Source organism: Strongylocentrotus purpuratus, unplaced genomic scaffold, assembly GCF_000002235.5.
Source record: "Strongylocentrotus purpuratus isolate Spur 01 unplaced genomic scaffold, Spur_5.0 spur5_scaffold_6, whole genome shotgun sequence".
Taxonomy (NCBI): Eukaryota; Metazoa; Echinodermata; class Echinoidea; order Camarodonta; family Strongylocentrotidae; genus Strongylocentrotus; species Strongylocentrotus purpuratus.
This window is the reverse complement of record NW_022145612.1, coordinates 21092851-21113646: the sequence shown is the minus strand read 5'-3', so window position 1 is coordinate 21113646 and position 20796 is coordinate 21092851. Positions and strand designations below refer to the sequence as shown.

The 20796-nt window shown below is 35.2% G+C and overlaps 3 protein-coding genes across 4 annotated transcripts in view; 1 reads left to right on the top strand and 2 right to left on the bottom strand.

Moving 5' to 3' along the window:
- The window catches only part of LOC100890679 (voltage-dependent calcium channel subunit alpha-2/delta-3), a 74135-nt gene extending 66833 nt beyond the window's left edge, over positions 1-7302 (top strand). For both annotated transcript variants that reach the window (XM_003725539.3, XM_003725540.3), the window contains 11 exons: positions 1-3; positions 420-484; positions 749-796; positions 1127-1189; positions 1484-1560; positions 2039-2111; positions 2585-2637; positions 3020-3075; positions 3590-3722; positions 4272-4467; positions 5006-7302. The exon at positions 1-3 is cut by the window's left edge and continues 75 nt beyond it. In XM_003725539.3, the coding sequence (XP_003725587.2) occupies positions 1-3; positions 420-484; positions 749-796; positions 1127-1189; positions 1484-1560; positions 2039-2111; positions 2585-2637; positions 3020-3075; positions 3590-3722; positions 4272-4467; positions 5006-5104 (866 nt within the window). In that variant the 3' untranslated portion in view covers positions 5105-7302. The remainder of the gene's footprint in view (positions 4-419; positions 485-748; positions 797-1126; positions 1190-1483; positions 1561-2038; positions 2112-2584; positions 2638-3019; positions 3076-3589; positions 3723-4271; positions 4468-5005) is intronic.
- Positions 7303-7892: 590 nt separating this feature from the next.
- LOC577624 lies at positions 7893-13139 on the bottom strand. The gene is made up of 3 exons (XM_794870.5): positions 12814-13139; positions 10333-10511; positions 7893-9859 (listed from the first exon to the last, which is right to left on the bottom strand). Exons 1-3 carry the CDS (start codon positions 12919-12921, stop codon positions 9730-9732), a joined length of 417 nt encoding a protein of 138 aa, XP_799963.1. The 5' UTR covers positions 12922-13139; the 3' UTR covers positions 7893-9729.
- A 4229-nt stretch (positions 13140-17368) lies between these two features.
- LOC105440032 (macrophage migration inhibitory factor-like) lies at positions 17369-20420 on the bottom strand. The gene is made up of 3 exons (XM_011669724.2): positions 20152-20420; positions 18222-18403; positions 17369-18007 (listed from the first exon to the last, which is right to left on the bottom strand). The coding sequence occupies exons 1-3, from the start codon at positions 20257-20259 to the stop codon at positions 17932-17934; spliced, it is 366 nt and encodes a 121-aa protein (XP_011668026.1). The 5' UTR covers positions 20260-20420; the 3' UTR covers positions 17369-17931.
- Positions 20421-20796: the final 376 nt, after the last annotated feature.

The window sequence follows — 20796 nt, the reverse complement described above, 5'->3', positions numbered from 1 at the left end:
CGGGTGAGGTTTTACTCAGTTTGTTTACTTTTGATGTGAGGACGTGTGTGCGTGCGTGTGTGTGCGTGTGTGGGTGTGATTGGCGATGTATTGTGTGTGCGTTTGTGTGTGGGGGAGAAAACAAATATTATTATCATCATCATTTTTGTATGCTTTTTATAATATTGTTCATTTCTGTGTATGTTAAGTTTTGATGATGTGTTTCTGGATACTTAATGAATACAAAAAATGAAATAAGAACAATAAAGACGTTGCTACACACACACACACACACACACACAAAAAAAAAGAAGTGACGGGTCCAGTCCCAATTTAGAACGTGCAAACTTTATTTCAACATTGAGGCATTAATATACCTCAATGAGGTTTAAAGTCTCCATTTGAACCATATTCGTGTTATTCCCTTCTCCTATCTTTAGCTGCTGGCTATCAATTTTTGGAGAGTGCCTTACAGGATTTATTTTTCAACATTACACGCCAACACGTAAGTCCAAATTCCTCCTTATTATGTAATCTTCTACCTTGTTCTTTTCCATGTAGCTTTTCAAATAACCATCTTTGAAAGGATTTAATGTTTGGAATATAGGAATAAAGAAACAAAAAGTTCTAAATGTAACGCATGAAATAGCCTCTAAGTATGACACCTTTTTGCTACTTATATATCTTTTGACCATTACATCGCATTGTATATTTGTTTTCCATTGATTTGAACTTGTTGATTTTCGATTATTTCTTGCTTTATCTACAGGACGAAGAGGACTGTGGCTACGACTGCACCCCGTCATGTTTCAATGACGTAAGCAATTATATTCTCAATTATTATATTCGTCAGTATATGGACGTGTGCTACATATCGTGTTCAGGTGATGTTTATTTAGATCTTTCTGCATAACTCTTGCTTCCGCAGCAATGAGACAGACATTGGTATAATTTCCCCGCATTTTATAGCTCTATGTGTTTTTTTCAAGAGGGGAACATTATATTTAGTATAGATTACATATAATGTAGGTAAAACAGAATATTAACCAGAATTTAGAAAACATAAAACTTAAACATGGATTTAAATAAAAACTTTACACTAGATAACGATATTTCTCCGTCTGGGTTTGAATTCATATTCCTGCAGAGTGTAGATTGCTTCCTCATCGACAACCATGGTTACATTGTAGTTTCAAAGGACCAATCACAGGTAAGTAGTACCTCATTATTAATGTGTAGCTCCCCTGCCTTATCTATACTATGTTCATAATGTAACCTTATTAGTAAAAAGACGGTGCATCTTCGTTGCAAACATGAAAGTGGTCAAGTTAATTAAAAAAAGAATTATAAAATTGGCAAATTTATTGTAATAAATAAATTGAAGCGAAAATAGCATTTTAAATATAATTAATTTAATTTGGGTATGTAAAATAGATTATTTATCATACCATGTGCGTGGAAAAGGTTATCATTCACTGAAGAAATGATCTGTTTAAATCCTCAGGTGGGATCACATTTTGCCTCGCATTCACAGAACATAAGATTGTTCGACAAGCTTATCAACGATGACATATTCAAGGAGTAAGTAACCTATGTTTCCTTTCATGTTTCAGTGTCAAAAAATTGTTTTGTTGTTTGAGGATGGGGTTTCATTCGCACATAGCAATCCACTATTGTCTTATATGAACTGCTTTCACTTTCCTCCACCTTTTAATAACTCTCAACACTTTATTTACTTGTTGAATGACTACTGCCCAGCGTGCCCTTATGGTAATAAAATGTCTATTGGATATGATATCTAGATACAAAATAACACAATAAATTTATAAATATGGTTTAATAATTCTTGCAATAATACTCATGATTATGATATTTAAAATCATCTTATAATCTTAAAAATCATCTTTCAGTTATGCTATGAACAGTATATATACGCATATTCATTTCTAGATTTATTTAAATTATCGGCATGCCAAATCCACTAGAATTAAAGCGGCAACATAACCAAGCATCCTTTATTTACCTTAACAACTGTTGTATTTTTTCCATTTCTGTGCAGAGTAAAAGTGGTTGATTATCAAGGAATGTGTGGCCGTGATATCATAGTCAGTGCTGCCCCAACGCTTCACAATGTGAGTCTCTCAGTTTAACTTCATACCGATGATCTCATTCAAAAATTAGACGTAATCGTAAACCATGATAAGAATGAGGTAGATAATTCGCCCTCGATGTTACGTTAAATTGCATTAGAGGGAAAATTGCGATAGTACCAGCAATCAAAGGTGGGGTGACAATAAAGTGTAAAGTCGTCTTTCCCCAGCCATGCATGAATTGTATATTGGTATGTGCTAGTTATTATAACCTCTATTTGTCATGAAAAGTTCTAAAAACATAGTTATACCTTATCATAATCGATGATTTATAACAGCAATACATTAGCTTCGCAACTTCTTACCATCATTCTAAAACTCAATCAGATTTGAGATATATATTTGGTATCAATGTATGTAGATTGCAATTACGACAACTCGATACTTCTGGTTAATAGGATAGAGTAAATTCCATAGTTATTTCTCATTGCTCCTCTTATGATTATTCTTTCCAGACATTATCAAATATTCTGTCAATGTTCACCTGGTTGGCCAATCAATTCACAGTGTAAGTATGATGATCATGATGTGCTCTCTCATAGCATTAATGATCGCAGTAAACAAGTTCTTTGATTGAATAATAATGAAAATTAGAAAATGTATATTGACGTTAAAGGACGGTAGTTTATCTTTATTATTACTGTTCTTCACGAGGACCATATTATATTATGTTGTAAATCATATCATGCTATTCACGATGATGAATAGTGTCCAAGAATTAGTAACCTCTCTCGGCCTGTCTACAGTCATGTACATGATATTCACGTTGTCCAATTTTACATTTCATTTTAATTCATAAAATCAATTATCTTTATTTCATGAAAATTATAATATTTATGATTGAAATATATTACTAAATTATATATATATATTTTTTTCTTTTTCATCAGCTTCCTAAGCCATATCAGTGTGTACGATTGGTTGGTATCTACATTATCGCCTGTAGGTAGGTATTCATTTAAATTCTTCGTACGGAATATGTTTTACATAACTATTATTCATTACTTTATTTTTAGTCAAGTGTAAAAAATGAAATTAATATGTTTCTTTGCAGGATAAAGCTGACAATTTATATCTTATTTTCCAATGCGCTGGGAACGTTTTTGTGGACTCAAACAACTTTAGTTACTCGTGGTAAAATTTAAGGATTGATTTTGTCCTTATTTAGACGAAATTGAAGATAAACACATAATAAGACGATTGAAACATGTTCCACGCAAACTTTGCTTCACAGAAAATTTGAAATGACTGTTTGTATTCTGAAATGCTTTAAATGTGTTGGACAATTTCAAAAGCTCCACTTCGATTCATTTCATCCAAAATTAATATTCAAAGAAGAAAAAATAGAAGAAACTAATATCACTGTAACTTTTATAGCTGTACTTACTATATCTGATATAACCTTGAATAGCACAGATATCATAGCGTCTTGTGTATTTCTTTGATTCCCCTTTTTCTAGATGCATTAGCTGAGAGAGTATGGTATGAGCCCTGTGATCTCGAGTACTCATTTTATGTTGCGAATAAATCTGATAACTTCGTGGGAGGCCAACTATACGGTTACTTCCAAACTTTTTGTGACGACTGCATCAAGTGAGTTAAGTTATTAATATTAGGTTATTTCCCTTTACATTACATGAATGTGTCGTTTATATTTATATCACTTCGAAATAAACCATTTTTAAATACAACTTGAGACAGGTAGAATGTTCAAGCAAAAATACCGACGTTGATAACATATCTGTTGATAATATAACAGTTATTTAATGTTGGATCGGTAGTAAATGTTGCTACTGATGCAAACAGAACAACAACAAAAACACGGTTGCTGTGTTATTCTACATACAGCCCTACCTCCCGCAACACCCCTCAATTCTCAATCAAACATTTTACATATATCATTTGTTTTGTCTTTAATTAAAATGCGAAGAATTCAACATTAAAATTTGTCAACAGCTGGAAAAAATCTTTTTGTAGAAGCTCTCGCAGTAATCAACACTCTCTCTCTCTCTCTCTCTCTCTCTCTCTCTATCTCTCCCTCTCTCTCCATTCCTCCCCCTCTCTCTCTCTCTCTCTCTCTCCCCTCTCTCCCTCCCCCTCTCTCTCTCTCTCTCTCTCTATCTCTCTCTTGAATCGCCACAGATCTTTCGGTGTGCAGCCAGTGCCTTATTCTAACCTCCTTCTAGTCATCCAGGACAGAGACTGTACATGCGAGCCTAGAGATAGCGTTCAACTAGATCCTATAGAGGTAGAATACAATGAAACAGCCTGGTGCCAAAAACTACGACAATTCAAGACAAGGCGGAGACCTGATACGTGCTTCAACTATGATAAAAAAGTATGTCTTGCTTTTTTATTTTACTAAACAAACTTTGAGGGGGAGGTGACTCTAATGGTTGCCTTTTCTTTAATGCCAGCTGCTTGTAACAAAAACAGGAATTATGATAAAATGGCACTTTTAACTCCATAAGCATAATACATGTAATAGGCAAATGAGTTATCCCCATCTGAAACTTAAAAAAAAAATCAGTCCGTAAAGCAGTTGTTTCATCTTCGAAGAAGCAAATTTGTTGTTTTATGAAATTAGGAGCACGTTCCATAGTCCTTTATCATTGCCCATTTTACTGGAATTTTTATTGTCATGAACTGGTCATATCATATTGACATTTCCTTTTTAATATGGAGATGATGTTTAACCCTATCTTTTATCATTCTGATGCTTTTTTCATCACTCAGAACGATGTGATTTTTCCTATGTGACGGTTCATTTACAGGGGTCTTTATAGTTGTCCTTGTCTTTTGCTTAAATACATGTTTACCGATATAACATTTTTGTGTTTGGTAATATAATTATGTACACGTTTTCCACTAAACAGGAGGATTCTTCAGAGTGTGGGCGTGGCTTCGCAACCCAACCTTCCACCATTCTCATTCTCACTGCTCTTGTTTTGACCGCATGGTGGCGTCACCATTAACTGTCTTTGGTCTCCAAAGGACAAATTTTGCCGTTATTCTTCTCTTGACATGTTTAATTTGGTGTGCGATTTTCATTTACGGTGCAGAAGCAATTTGAACAATAAAATATTTCAAGCGGATGATGAATACTTCCAAGCTATATATTCGGATCCGAATTCACGAGGATGGAATTCAAGAGAAGAAAAACCAATCCTTGATGATATTCTTCATACTTTACTTCTGTGCTGGGATGTTCTCTTGTGCAATCTATTGGACACTGAAATGATGAGCCCGTCAGCTCTCAAGGACTATAGTGTTGTGACAAAGAGGGTGAAAAAGTGTTGTGACAGAGAGGGTGAAAAGAAAGCAGAATTCCTTTTATTTATAAAAGGAAGAGCTTGGATTTCGGAATGTTTAATTATACTTCTTCCTCATAAACTATGACAATATGCGAGTGGTATATGGCTCGATATCATGAATGGCGTTTTATTAATTGATTTATTGCACATTTGAAATCAAAGAGGTCAAATCATTTCATGCATGTTCATTTCATAATGGAACAATTAATCTCGTTGGTATACCCAGTGTCTTGAGTTTACCATAGCCTTGTGACCGATTGACATATACAATATTTGAATCATTTTGACTATGTCATGAGTGATGTCTCATCATGACGAGTTCTACGTAGGAAGTTTATCAATTTGATTTTGACTACATTTTTATATTAACATGACATTAGTGCATTACAAGGATTTTTTATACTAGGTGAGCAACATTTGCTTTACGTTTTTCGTATACGGTTTGTGCCTTTTTTACATTTTTGAATTAAAATGTTTTTACCTCTTGTATGGTGATGAAGGATGAAGGATAAAAAGGTTGATGGTGGAGGCCTATACAAATAGTAATGTAAAAAAAAAATGAAACAAGAGCAATTACAAAATGTTATTTATCATAATTATTCATGTCGAGAAAGCGTCTCAATAATTATGTTTCTTTTTATTTTCAGCCTGATTCAGGTATGGTCTTTTTTCATGATTCAGCTGATCATTTAGCATGAGGCAATGTTAATGACCTTTTTAAAACAAACTGCCTGATTATTTCACTCACCTGATGGTGAGTTATAATTATGAAAGAATCGTTCAAGCCTATGCGATTTCAGTTGCAGAATGTCTTTCAAGTGATAAAGTGCGTTATTTTGTTACACCTCGAGTTGAAGCAAAATTACAATATATTTCTTTGCTTTTTGTCTCTAGATTTGTTTAATGTGTATCGAACTACCGCTGAAAGGGTAATGCACTTGTTAATTTTATTTAATCATAGCAGTATTCAGAAACGTGGATCGAGAAACGTGGATATATTAATAATTTGAATAGGGAAAGTATGTATAATCAATCATCAACATCAATATGTAGGTGTAAAGTAATTTAATTGAAAATATCCGTATATTTGAATTATAAAATTGAACTTTATTCCTTTGCATCTTTTGGTTTCAGTAAATGGATTATATTCAAATTCTTCTCCATCTCTCTCTCTCTCTTTTCATCTTTATATATCACTAATATTTTCCGAAAATTTTGTTGAGCTCTTTAAAATATGAATTGAAGCAAATGCAGTATTGTGATATGCATTAAGCATAAGATTTATTCAGTGTGTGCCATTTCTTGACATATAATGTGATTATGAAATTAGGCTAGTGCTGGCAAATGCCAAACGTTTTCTAAAATGAGATGAAATTCAGGTAAAATCGATCAAACCAAGTAACAAACCTACACGAATTAATCAACATGATCAATGTCAATGATCAAAGATTTTAAATTAAAATGTGGATAGCAAGGGAGCCGAACAACAACAAAAACTGAAAACCGTCGGGTGAAAAATAATTTCCATTCCCTGAAAAGGGAGATCGTCTTGTAGTAACAAATTACGTAGTCTGCACTTTCCATGGGACCTACATGCAGTCCACCCCATAATAATAGGCCAAGCAAAATGAGAAAATATGTTTCCCTGTGAAACACTATGAATACGATTTGAATTTAACAAAAAACATTTGGCCCGTACCGCCTTAACATTTCAAAAGATTAATTTGTTTTAAAGGGCCCTTTTTTTTGTTACAATGGTGCTCTGTGGGGCTTCCAACCTCGTGTCGAACGTGTACTATCAGTGATACTTCTTGATTTGTATTTTCTCAGGCTGTAGAGCTTGAACAACAGTGCTTTTTTTAAAAAAGATTTCTGAACGATGAACTGTTCTGGCAATGAAATCTCTATCTAAATGGGGTGTGGACGTTTCCTATATTTTGTTCTTTTCCCGTATTCTTTGTGTCAATATCTGATCTATTTTATATTGTGCTTCCGATGAATTGCTATGAACTTTGTGTAAGGTATTTTGTTAGGTATGTACTTCGGAATATTATGTAAATGTACGGTTCTTGCTTTTAAATTTAACTACTGAATTACATCGTGGCAAACACTCCATAAAACCACAAATTGGTACATCACCTGTGGAAATATATACGAACATTATATCTCTTATATTAGTCTGCATGATTATGATGAGATGATTTTTCTCGAGCTGAATTCTTGTTGAAAGTGTTTGCGACCGTGTAAATCAGTACTGTATTGTTTTGTTACTACATGTACACTTGTTGCAGTTATTGCATAATATGTATCAAGTTTTTTAATCAAACATGGAAATTATTGAAATGACCGGAAATATCAATGTCCTTTTTTTTCTACAAAGTCACATTAAAAAAAAAGTGTCGTAAATTGTTATATGTACAAACAAAAAGCGAAAACAAAAGGCAAAGCGAAAAAATGTTTACGTTGGCATGCGTTTAATAGTAAAAATATTTGCACAAGTTCTTTCAAAGGACAAGAAATGCCGGTAACTACAAAAATTTCAAAAATACAAGAAATACATCATACATGTCAACAAAAACAACTTCAATACCGTGGAATTAAATATTATTGACAAGATATCACCTTACTTTCACAACAAACGAGACAGGCAAGTGATGATTTTTAAAACATTAAATGAGTTAAAGAGAAATTCTCGTTGGGCAAGAAACACAAATTCCACTTTCCATGAATACATCTACATTGTCAACCGTTTAAGTCTATATAAAATCGTATACTAACTACTATTGTTTAACGCGTACTGTATAAGCAATTACGCCTCCCAAATACTATTATGGCAAAGCATTACTAGACCATTTTGAAGAAGGGGGGGGGGGGGGGTGTCCAATTTACCGACCAAAGAGCTGGCAATTTTTAATTCATGGGGGGCAGGCGAGTTGTCATATACTCATCTACCGACAACTCCAGCAATAAGGTGTGCCTCGTCATTCTCTGGTTACCTTTGAATCGTACTTACCACAATGTAAATCAAGATTAATGGTAAATAACAAAACAAAAAAATTTCTCTACCAAAGAATTTATCTGTGAAATCTACAACTTAGACCTTCAACCTTACGACAACGTAATCCGGCAATCTCTAGACTTCAATTCTTTGTAGCAAAGGTTGAGGTGACGCAATGAATCGTTTATAATGGTGTCACAGAATAATTTTTAAAATGTATACATTGTGAGTTTTGGTAATATATTGATGGGTATTTCAATACAATTACATTATGTTCATGCACATTGGGCTCTTGAATATATGACCCTTAAAAATGTTAAAGCCAGTACAAATTGATCTCAAGATTCTGTAATGGAACGAGGGAAAGAGGGAAAGAGGGAATGGGTGGATAAAAAAAACGGAATCTTAATGCTTTCCGCCCAAACTCTGATGGCACTGGCATATAATGAACAGAATAATGACACGTTAAAAAAAAAAAACGAATGAGAAAAACGAAACAACAGAATACATGTATGTTTTAAGTAACACTAAACATAATACTGTAACTATGCAAGTGAAATTGACTTATCAACCGCATATCCCTTTCAAGATCTCCAAAACCGCTACACAGTGTTTCTCAGTTGCATTTATTTATTTATTTAAAAAAATTCCTTTTCAACGCTCAAAGCACTTTAACTTTCATCAATGCATGTTTTAATCTCTATTAAAACCAAAATAACATGTCCACACATTACCCATATAGAGAAAAGCGATGTTATATTGACTCTATACAGATGATTTCAAAACACAGTACCTTTAGTAGACTTACAAAACAGGGCCAAAATAATACATGTACTTTCAAGTTTCTAAAACTAAGGTTTATTTCAAAATGACATATAACAAAAATACTAGAATTGTGGTCACCCTCATAACGCAACGATCTACAGCAGCCAATGCAAATAAAATATTTCAAACAAGTACATGTATATTATTTCTAAAAGAAACACATTGTTTAAAACAAAAACAGTAATATGGAATATTTGATGCCATGGCATGTTTATAATATCGCTCTGTAATGATAAATTTTAAAAATGAAATATTTCAACAACATGATTTCATAGACATATATACAACAGAAAAAAATGAAAAGATGAGGCAATCATGGAGATTTGAAAAAACCAAGATCAACAAAATTCAGTCATGAAACTGAAAACAACATAAAATATAAAAAAACGATGTATATCATTACGAAAACAAAAGCAAAAGTCAAATTTCTGTACGTGGGCAAATAGATACGGTAAGGCGATATTTATTTGGTCAATTTGTGCCATCTGACATCAAACGGTCCTCCTTGGCCCATGCAACCAAACCTATCGGATACCAGACCGCCATCGATGCCAATATCATCTGCTGACATCGTGTGCATGTATACCATGAACCTATAGAAGAGAGAGAGAGAGAGAGAGAGAGAAAGAAAGAAGGGGAAGAGAAAAGAAAAAGCAAGAGAAGGGAGAGAGATAAAATGGGACAAACAACTTTTTAGAAAATGAAGAGATACATAATTTAATAAACTGAATATCAACAATGTTCATAGATAATAGAGCAACAATGGGAATAAGCAAGGTATATACCATACAAAAAAATATGTTCAAAATTCACATCATCACATTTTTTTAAAACCCTCTGAAATGGTACGTGTCTGCCTTCATTATACTACAGCTTCCTCTTAACATGTATTCATAAATATGCAGCTGTCATCCAGATGTTCTAAAAGATAATACTCCTTTGAAAACTCAAAATACATTAATTATCCCACAACAAAAACATGACAAAATATTCCTCTGGTATCTAATCGACACGACTGTCATCGGAGTAGTTGTTTCTATAATTCTTTGTTTCTCTTTCAACTCACCTGGAAGAATCTTTAAGTTTAAGTTGTTCCTTGATGAAGTCCAAGACCTTTTGAGAGGTATCTCTTCTGTGTTCTACATCTCCAAAGCCACGGGATGTACACAATGAGACATACCCGGCAGGGTCAGTGGAGCCCCCACGAAACATGAATTGATTCGGCTGAATGCTGACAGTTATTTTCTGACAAAAAATAAAAGAGAACACAAATAAATGAATGATTGAATAAAGAAATATGTATGAAATAATAAACAAATTCATTGATCATCAATCAACAAAAAAAGAAAGAACGAGAGAAAAAAAGAAACATGGCAAAAATCAGTTCAAAAGTGTAGTATAAGAACCCACATGCTCTTTATAGATGCAAGGAGTAGGGTTCACTAATCAAATCACGATTTATATGTGAATGTTCAAGTAAACTTTTCTTTTTTAACACAAAAAGCAGTCGGGATCACCATTAACCCATTAAGTCAAACCAGGATTGACTGTGGTGAAGAAAAAAAAAGTTTGATGATGTTTCCACCAGCTTCATTGTCAGGAGAGCGGAAAGGGTATATTGGAATGGAATGAGCCCTGGAAATGAGACAGATAATACTCTGATTGAAATTTGTCATTCTATAGTTAACATTTTGTGAATTATCAGTATTCCCAAGGGCTGATTTTCACATCACTGATTAAAATTTGAGGGCTAACTCGTGACACATGACTAACTCGCTAGACACTAGACAGCAAACAATACTTTAATATTTATTTTTCTGACATGCACAATATAATCAACACTGTTAATATTGACCCGTAAGATTCTGTGTGCCTAGCTAGATAATTGTTTATTCAGGCCTACTCAAAGATAAGGAAATCACTCTGTAACCAAACTGAGTCATTTGTTTCAAACATTATGACAACCCATTCCCAGTGTCTCTTCCTGTTAGTATTTCAGGTTGGCTTACAATCATTTCTGACGTTACACATTATCAGCAAATTGACAACAACCATGAGACAGTGGACAACACTCACACTTTCATAGAGTACATTACAATGCAATATTCCGTCTTGTACATGTAATTACTGTACATGATTTAATTATATTAAAATATTTGCCCTTATTACAATGATTCCTCTGGCATAGGCCTACTATTAAAGATCTAGAGCTGTGACCCAGACAATTTAAATGGAGTTAAGCACCTTTTTTATTATCAATTTTGCCAAAAATTACCAATGTACTTTAGTTACTGTGAATTGGTGATCATCTGATTATGATGATTCAAGATTGTTACATCACACAGGTTGAAGGGTTGAACCATGCGATAAGGATTGTGGTGCAAGTGGAAATTAAATTTGTCTTAATACCAATTAAGTGAATTTTAACTTGGTGGTTGTGCAATAAACTACACATAGTACCACTAATCTGATTCTTCTGTGAATAAAACTTGTGTATCAAAGTGCAGTAAGAGACATTCTCAGATTACTTCATGAACAGTATTAGCTTTAGTTTGGAAAAAAGCAGTAAACATATTCAAGTTTTAGTGAAGAATTATCTTCCTTTTGAAAATGCAAGGGAGAATTATAAGAATATAGCAAATAAAAAATGACAGCAATCATGAACAGTTTTAATTGTATGCATAGACTTTGCATCAAAGTGCAATGAATCCCATGGTCTGGAGCTGTACATGTATGCCTTTGTTTAAAAAAGAAAGAAATAGTCTCCTGTACCGGTCAGTAAATGTTCTGTCATGGGATATATTTATTGGAGGGGTAGAAAAAAGATCAAGAAAAACAACAGGCTTTACATCACGCTACCAAAATTTACCCCCCCCCCCCCTTCCCAACAAGAAAATGGGGCACATACCTAAACTATCGCAGAGTAAACATTTGAGCAATAGACAATAGCCGAGGGATTGATTGATTTTCAATACAATTCTCAATACCCTGGACCGGTTTCAACAATTGAAAAAGCATCGCTCCCACATCCCATCCTCTGCATTGTTGTTTACAGTTGGCATGCACCCAAGCAGTACAAAAGGTACTTTCTGTTTCTGTTTCTGTTTCTGTTTTGTCGGAGTCTCAGAGTTAACTATACTTCACCAACGTTTTGATTTGTGTGGTCTTGGTTGTGCTATGGAAGGAGAGGTGTACATTGAAAAACTGATGTCTGTACAAAATGAAATAAATATTAACATGCGTGTCTTGTGAGTTATGTATTGTCTTTGTTATACAGCCCCCTCCAGGCCCACCACCAATATATAACAGTATTTCAACCACTGACGGGCAACCGAGCTGAACAATAACAAATAAATAAATAGGGCCTAACAAATCTTAACACAAACGATTCTAAAGTCAAGTGAAAAGGAATAATGAGATATGATTTAATTTTAAGTCTGGTGTCATTGGTACACAGCTCAGCAACCACTCACCCATACCAATTGCGAGGATATTTTGTAGGACAAATTAATAATAGGATGCACAGTGATGTGGCAAATGGCCTTACCTCCTCTTCCCGATGCAGTCTGTCCGATAGTATGTGGGAGATGCCTGTGGCAAATTCTTCCATTGTCGAGCTCATATCAACATTCGTTACAAATACTGCAAGCGGCATGATGACTTCTAGATAAACCAAAACTCAGGTATAAATATAAATACCGTACGAATATATAACGAATACGTGAGAAAATTTGTCTTTCGTCGATGGTATTTATTCTCGCAAGATGGAATGGAAAATCACTGGGTAAATCACTCATCATTTATAGTACTCGTATGTGAGGGAATGCACGTACATTGTACATGCAAACACGGCTCTTGTGTTGTCATACCGTATCGTCACAGCTGATGCGCTGACGTCACGATAGCGTAGTCTTTATTCCAGCACTTATGGATTACTGTTCATCGAAGGGGTTGGAGGGATTTCCGTCTTAAAACGATTTAACATTACTATAATCTGTTTTTAATATTTTTTAATAATTTCATCACTAGCTGAAAAAATATAGATAGTTGATTGGTGTTTTTGACATTTGACTAATGGAGCTGCTTACCTACAACTGCTAAGTCATAAATCATAATTCCTGTAAAAAAGCTAATGTGCTACGTTGTTCTCAGGGACCATCGAGGTCAGGGTATCCTCGAGGTCAGTAGATGTCAAGATCGAAGGCTATCCCTGTTCTCGGGCGGATAGGGAGTGGGGTGGGGTGGTGTCGGTTTTCTGCAAGGAAGGGTAGGGGGAAAATGAATTCCATTTATTTCTTAGATTCTAGGACTTGATTCTCTATTTATTTTTCTCCTTCTTTTTGCCTTTTTTCCAAACATGATTTGTTTTAATTTCATTCAGAAATGGTCTCTCCACACTACTATAATTTAATTTCAAGTCTCAAACGATTATAATGTATTATCCCCACATTGTTCATATTGTATACTATTTCTTCGTGGTTAAAAACATTATTATGTGGAAAATTATAATTTGTATCTTCTGTTTCGAGTGAAAAAATCAAAATAACTGACACAAACAAAGGAAGAATCGATTTAAAAAATGAGCAAAAACACCACACCACACTATAATGTGCTAAACGCAGTCCACACAACTCGTTCAGACCATGTGTATTTCGAATTTCTTCATACTAAAGATAGACTGGGCAAAAACAAATATTGCTTTAAAGGCGAATATCCAAAGAGAGAGAGAGAGAGAGAGAGAGAGAGAGAAACAAACAACAGGCAAAAATAAGAAGAAATTTAAAGGATGAAATAATAATGAGAAGAAGAAGAAGAAGAAGAAGAAGAAGAAGAAGAAGAAGAAGGAGAAGAAGAAGAAGAGGAAGAAGAAGGAGCGGAGGGGAGAAGAAGAAAAAGAGGAGAAGAAGGAGGAGGAGGAGAACACGAAGGAAAAGAAGAAGGGACAATCAGAACTAAACATCCAGCATAAACGGGTTGAGCATAATTATTATGACAGTACAAAAGTTGGAGTAAAGATGTATTTCGCGAGGAAACAGAAAAGTCACTCCACCTTCAATTTCAGATCTTGAAACTTGTTGATCTATCACTTGCCTTGAAGTGCCTGTGACCTCAAATGAACTTGATGTCGCATGTGACCTACATTTTGCTTGACAATCAGCTGCGGTCAAGATTTGTTCTTCGTCGGCGGTCAGCTTTCATCACTCCCCCCCCCCCTCCCCCTCCCAACCACTAAGTTTTGGCCAGCGCGAATGTATAGGCGACGCAAATTTGCAGAACCAAGCAAGGGGTTCTCCTTGGCAGAAACCGCAGAACGTATTATGTCTCGGATTAGCCAAGGTCTCCTTATCAGGGAGATGTCAGTTATCCCTGCAGTCAGGCACGTACGCAGGATTTTTTCAAGGGGGAGGGGGGGGGGGGTTTAACATTTATAGTTCGGGCCGAAAATTTCGCAACGACTCAGCCAGCCACTGAATAAGCGGGGGGGGGGGGGGGGGGGGGGTAAGAGGTAAGAGGTCACTTTTTTTTCTTTTTTTTGGTCCCAAAAAAATCGCAACGACTCAGCCGATCGCTGAATAAGCGGGGGGGGGGGGGGGGGGGGGGGGGGGGAGTGGGTAAGAGGACACTTTAAAAAAAATTTTTGTTTGGTCTCGAAATTTGGAAATTTGACACTTTGCTCCGTGGGGGGGGGGGGGTAAGGTCAGCTTTTTTAGGTCAGCCATGGGATTTTTTTTTTTTTTTAATAAATTTAAAAAAAAAAAAAAAAAAAAAAAAAAATCCAAAGGGGGGGGGGGGGGGGGGGGGTTATGGGGGTTATGGGGGGGGGGGGGTTTACACAAAAAAATACCAAAGGGGGGGGGTTAACCTCCAACCCCCTGTGTACGCGCCTGCCTGCAGTATTGTTGTAAACGATATAGGCCCTACATCTTCGTATCATTTCTCTCGTTTCTCCTGTCTTTATTTATCAATTTCTTCCCTGTCTCCTTCCAACTGCAATCTAACTCCTATTTTCATCTCTATCTCACAATGCTCTCTCATTAACTCTCTCTCTTTCTCTCTTTGTATGATCTTTATCTCTATATCTCTCATCCTCTCTTCGATCACTTCCGCTATTATACCCTATCATACCCTTCTCATTTTCTTCATCATCTACACTCATCATCTACTTGGTTTCTACTATATTGATGGATCATTCTGTTCCATCTATACATGAGGGCTCAGCTGTCTAATGAAGTGTTGGGATGTTATCCAAATTGATTTCCAGTCTTCAAAGCAATCGCAAAAGAGTAGTTTATTATCATTATCATAAAGATTAAAGTCAAGACGCGTTGCGATCGAATAGAACCAATCGCTACCTGTATAGTCTGCGTCTCTGCGAGCTTGTCTTCATTTACATTAACATTAATTTTTTTTTAAATCCATTTATATATTAATGTTGTTTACACAAAATTCACGAAAGCCCTCAAAAGGTCAACAACTTGATATGTGCTGGTTCCATGATGCACTGGCCCGCAATACCTTTCGATGGCCGATGTGCCTCTTCCTCGTTTACCGACGAAATAGCATGTATTGATTTATATTTTGCAATCGTAAATAATCACATTACACGCCCTGTAAGATCATTAAACATTTCAATTGAATAATTTCGAATTACAGAAGAATAATTACAAATACATGTTGATATCTAGTTGATATGGATTTAACCTTTCCCCTTCCCAGGTTAATGAGTACGGTATAAAACAAGGACGTTCATTAGTTTATACAAATAGCATGTAGTATTGTCTGCATACCTCAAGGGCATTTATTGTTTACTAAATGTGTCATAAACAAGCAGTACACCGCCAAACAATTAAAAAAAGTGGGTCATGGGTCATTAACAACCTTTTTGATGAGTATAAAAAACACAGAGCCAGGTAAAAATACCTTGAGTATATAGAAGTACAAATGCAAGAAGTAAACATGTAGCCTATTTATACTTGTTTGCATATAATAATGATAATATTCATTTTTGTTTTAAATGCTGACAAGGTAAACAAAACTCTTGGCATGATTCCTGATATTTCTTTGCAGCACCTCGTCATTAGTGAGCAGAGTCTGACCACAGTCCTCCATCGATACCAATATCCTGACCTGCAGGTATCTTCAAGAGTAAGAAGATTGTAGAATAAAGCAGAAACATCCACTTGTGCATTTTAGAATAATCACTGCCGGAGTAATGGAGGTGCTTCATGAACACCTATTGTTTTCCTCTTGAGAAGAATACTTCCACCTGTGTATCAGATAAATAATGTACTGTTGGTGCATAAATGAATACTGATTACATAACTTTCATGAGCACGATATGCAAGTATTCGTCTCGATGGGTTTTACAATTTGTGAAAATTAATTCGTTTTCACTGGTTGCCTGCCGTAGCAACAAGCAGAGTTGACAAAAGACTTAATTCAGTTTCGTTGACGATCATCCATGCACAAAGAACACGAAAGACTTGATTCTGTCAATGTTTGTTGCTACGGCAGGCAGCCAGTAAAAATGAATTCGTTTAATCAAATAATGGAAATGCAAGCATCACTTTAAACAAACATGATTTTTTTTTTATTCCTGGCTCATTTTTACTGATTGAGGTGTCATATAAAAGGGCACAAAAGGAACTTCTAGAAATGTGATTTTCTCTTTGAAATTCAGAAACCCCCCGCCTGATGACTTTTTGGTACCCTCTCTTCAAATTGTTTTTAATCACTCATGCGTGAAAGATGCATCAGATGAGTTGCATTAAATGAAAGAGGATGATCTAAGCTTTACAAAATGTAATATGTATCATTTATTAATTATAATTGTGTTAAGTAATGATAAAACATCGATAATTCTCGGTTTCGCTTTTTCTGGGACGCACTGTATAGTATGTGCTGTTTTCCACAAATTGAATTACTTTAACTGATTTGTCCAAAATGTACTTAGTAGCATTATATTGATGAGCTATCCTTCAGCTTCCTGTTCAATTTCCAACAATTATTTGTACAATCTAAAAAGTCAAAATTACTCATAAAAAACTTAAAATACTAAAACAAAATAGAAAAAAAAACACCAACGAACAAACAAACAAGAATGCTCTAGAATTGCACCGCTTCCCACTTTTGTGAGACACCGTTTCTTTAATTTTGAAAATCAACCGATAATCAGTAAGTTAAACTTGTATATTAGAGATTAAAATTTAGGACGAACAACGGGTCCTAGTAAGTGTTTATAATAATAGAAAGTAATAGCACGCAAAGTTTGATATATATTTTTTTTAATGTTTTTTTATGAACCAGTTTTGGCATCTTTCTGATATCATATCACTATAGATTCAATTGGTTAGTATATCTATGTAATTAAGTGCAGTGTTTACATTTACAGATGACGGCGATTTGTCAAAGTATCCACGTCAACAAAATAATACACATCATGACGTTCCGGCGTTCAACACCATTTTCCGGCCTATAATCAATGTCTTGAAACGCTTTTAGTTTAAAACAAGGTTGAGTTCAAACATTAATTTTGTTCGAAGATCGTAAATTAAATCGTGATTGAGATGGTCGATTTGAATAGACAGTCTGCTCTGAGGTTGCTGTATTTTGTTGATTCCTCCAAACGTCTTCATTGAGTCGCTCATAGGCCACTCATTATTAGTCATTTTTTATCACATAGTAAGCCTGTACTGGTTCCAATCTCGTCCCTTCCCGGTGTAAGAAAGACCACGTTAAATCTGAAAAATTGTAAGAAAAGAGAAAAGATAATTAATGTCATAACAGTAATACTTTTATCACATAATTAATTCGACTCACTCAGAATCAGAATTTTTCTTTCCCAAATCCATGATGGCGTTTCATTCACAATTCTTGCACAATTTTTCCAAAAAAATGAAAGAAAAAAAAAAGAAAAAGAAAAGAAGGAAAAAAAAAGGATAATTTTTGTTTTACCTCGTCATTATGTCGTCAGTGAGTTTCAATTGAGTCTGCATATAATCTAGAAGTATCTTGTTAGTCGCTCGGCGTCCATCAGTATCTTGTGAGATTGTGTGTTGTATCGTGATTACACAGGCTGGATCATCAGTACCATTCTTAATCATCTCTACACCAGAAAACAGGCTACAATTAATAGCCTTTTGAGAAGAAAATTATGAAGAGAGTGAAAATAAAAGGCACGTTATCGTCAACATATTTTTGTACGGAAAAGAAAAAGATAACATTAAATGCAGGGGAGTAGCATTCTGCTTTTTAGCAGCCATACTTGGGATCATTTCAGTTTGGAGTTGAAGCAGCTCAAAAGTAGTACTTTTAATTTCTCTTTTGGGAGTGGATTCTATTATTTTAGCGTGCATTTCAATGTGAGAAAAGAGTGACTCCCGAAAGAATAGATCGCATTTAAAGTATGAAATGAGAAAAGATGTTCATGGGACAGGGAAACCAGTAACAAACAAGGCTATACTGCTTTCGGCGATATATCGATACAATTATTTTTCACGTAAAGTTTTATTTGTCCGTTCAGGGGTAGTTGCAATGTAGGGAAAGGCCGTGTAACCCGATTATCTGTGAACTCGAGAGAATGCGAAAAGCTCATCCCATGACAACTGCCCCCTTTTGTGGATAGTAACGCCAACAAGACCCACTTCAAGCAGTGTCCAGTTCCAACAGATGATTGTTGACATCTGGCTATATACCAGCAGTACTTGTAAGGAGAATTCCAAAAAGTGCAATCATCTTGATGAGTGCCCCTTTTTCTCGAATTATCCCCAAAAGCTAGCTCGCTACGCCCACTCGCATATAGTTAATGTAATTATGTAACTTATTAAAGGTTTCTTGACAAATGTAGAGAGAGATAGATAATACAATATTGACATCACCCCTAATGATATATTAATTAACCCTATGGTATATACCTATGTTTAAATATTGTGTATTTTCTGTTCCCTTTGTAGGTGCCCCCTTTTTCCAAGAAAGTGCCCTTTTTGTTGGTGCTCCCTCCCCCTTCTTTGAAAGACGCTTCGCGACCCCTGGTTCTATCATGACAATGGCCAGATGACTCTATGCACATAGTCAAGATTTTATCTCAGTACTGACTGGTCAGTCAAAATACTGTCAAAATTTACTGTATGGGTCTTAAATTTCAATCTGCCAGATTACTACCCTGGATGTACTACAGTTCAAAGTTCCTGCTTTCAAAGTCCACTAAATAGGGAGAATACACTATTTCATGATTATGCATATAGCACGTTGCGCTGTATTATAACCAGACAGGGGTGGAAGGGAGTAGACCTATATTTAACAGTCATAAAGGGAAACACATATTTTAGAAGCCATGATGCTTCTTCATCGAGTGCATGCCTTTTGATAAGTTACTGTATTCCAACTATTCGCCCGTTACAAGTAAATTCAAGTAATATTGCACTATCCAAAAGTAAAAAATATGCCGCTGCGTGCAACAATTGATGTTAGTGCTGTTAATATCAGGGCAATACAGTATATACTCTTATACTCATATTCTTACTTTTGGTGGTGAATATATATACACTGTATAGCGTGATACACATTAACATAATGAGTAAATAATCATGTTTTTCCCCACCACATACTGGTAACTTACGAGTTACAACAAATACACGGCGCGGCCACTTGCATAGTGCTGAATAGTAATATTTCTATCTCAGCTAGAAGCAATTAGTCATTTAAAATGTAAAAGGTGACAATATAAACCGTTTATTCTAGGCCTTTTTCAAAACCTAATATAAATGTTTAGCGACTCATACATTCGCCTTACTTTTATTGTACGTTCATGTTCACAGTAAATGAAAGAATTAATCTGAATTATTCATTTTACTCATAATAGATGAAGCAACATAATTATATTTACCTTTTCTTCTCTGCCTACAGCTTCGGAATAAACCTTCGTGAATCCTTTCAGGAAACCCTCTGGTATTAAAGATTTCTGAATGTTAGTGTTTATAACGATCAGTGGCATGATGTCTTTTCAAAGCAAAAAGCTGTCTTTTTGCAAGATAAATAATGGACTATATTATGTACAACGAAAGTAAGACGTATAGAAATACATGCACGCATTCGCCGGGTATACTAAACAGACAGACAGCTATACAGACCTACACTCATTTGTCTGGTTGAGTTTACAATGAAACGTACGATTTAAATCAATGATATAACACGGTTCATGGGTTCGGAAAGCGGAAAGAACTGTTGTGCACGTGCAGTGAATTTTCACCCATCAAACAGAATCCGTTCAGATTGACCTGGGATTACCTGGAGGGCAATGTAATTTGCATATTGATGAGGTGAATCTGGGCATGGCGAAACATTTTCAAGAGCTTGTAAATAGAACTCCATATTGTATTATACTAGGCTTGCGTAATTTCTTTGACTAGAGATACGCAAAATGAATGGGATTCTCAAAATTTTAGTTTTCTCCTCTCCCCCTCTCCCCCTCTCTATCTCTTTCTCTCTCTCTCTCTCTCTCTCTCTCTCTCTCTCTCTCTCAAATTCGAAG

Bases quoted from the DNA above. Each gene is read 5' to 3' on its own strand.
- LOC105440032 (XM_011669724.2), bottom strand. From the start codon at position 20,259: ATGCCACTGATCGTTATAAACACTAACATTCAGAAATCTTTAATACCA. The intron at 18,404-20,151 runs GTAAATATAATT...TCTTCTCAAAAG, and splicing joins CTGTAGGCAGAGAAGAAAAG to GCTATTAATTGTAGCCTGTT. The intron at 18,008-18,221 runs GTAAAACAAAAA...ACAATTTTTCAG, and splicing joins ACTGACGACATAATGACGAG to ATTTAACGTGGTCTTTCTTA.
- LOC577624 (XM_794870.5), bottom strand. From the start codon at position 12,921: ATGCCGCTTGCAGTATTTGTAACGAATGTTGATATGAGCTCGACAATG. The intron at 10,512-12,813 runs GTAAGGCCATTT...ATTTTTTGTCAG, and splicing joins GACTGCATCGGGAAGAGGAG to AAAATAACTGTCAGCATTCA. The intron at 9,860-10,332 runs GTGAGTTGAAAG...TCTCTTCTATAG, and splicing joins AAACTTAAAGATTCTTCCAG to GTTCATGGTATACATGCACA.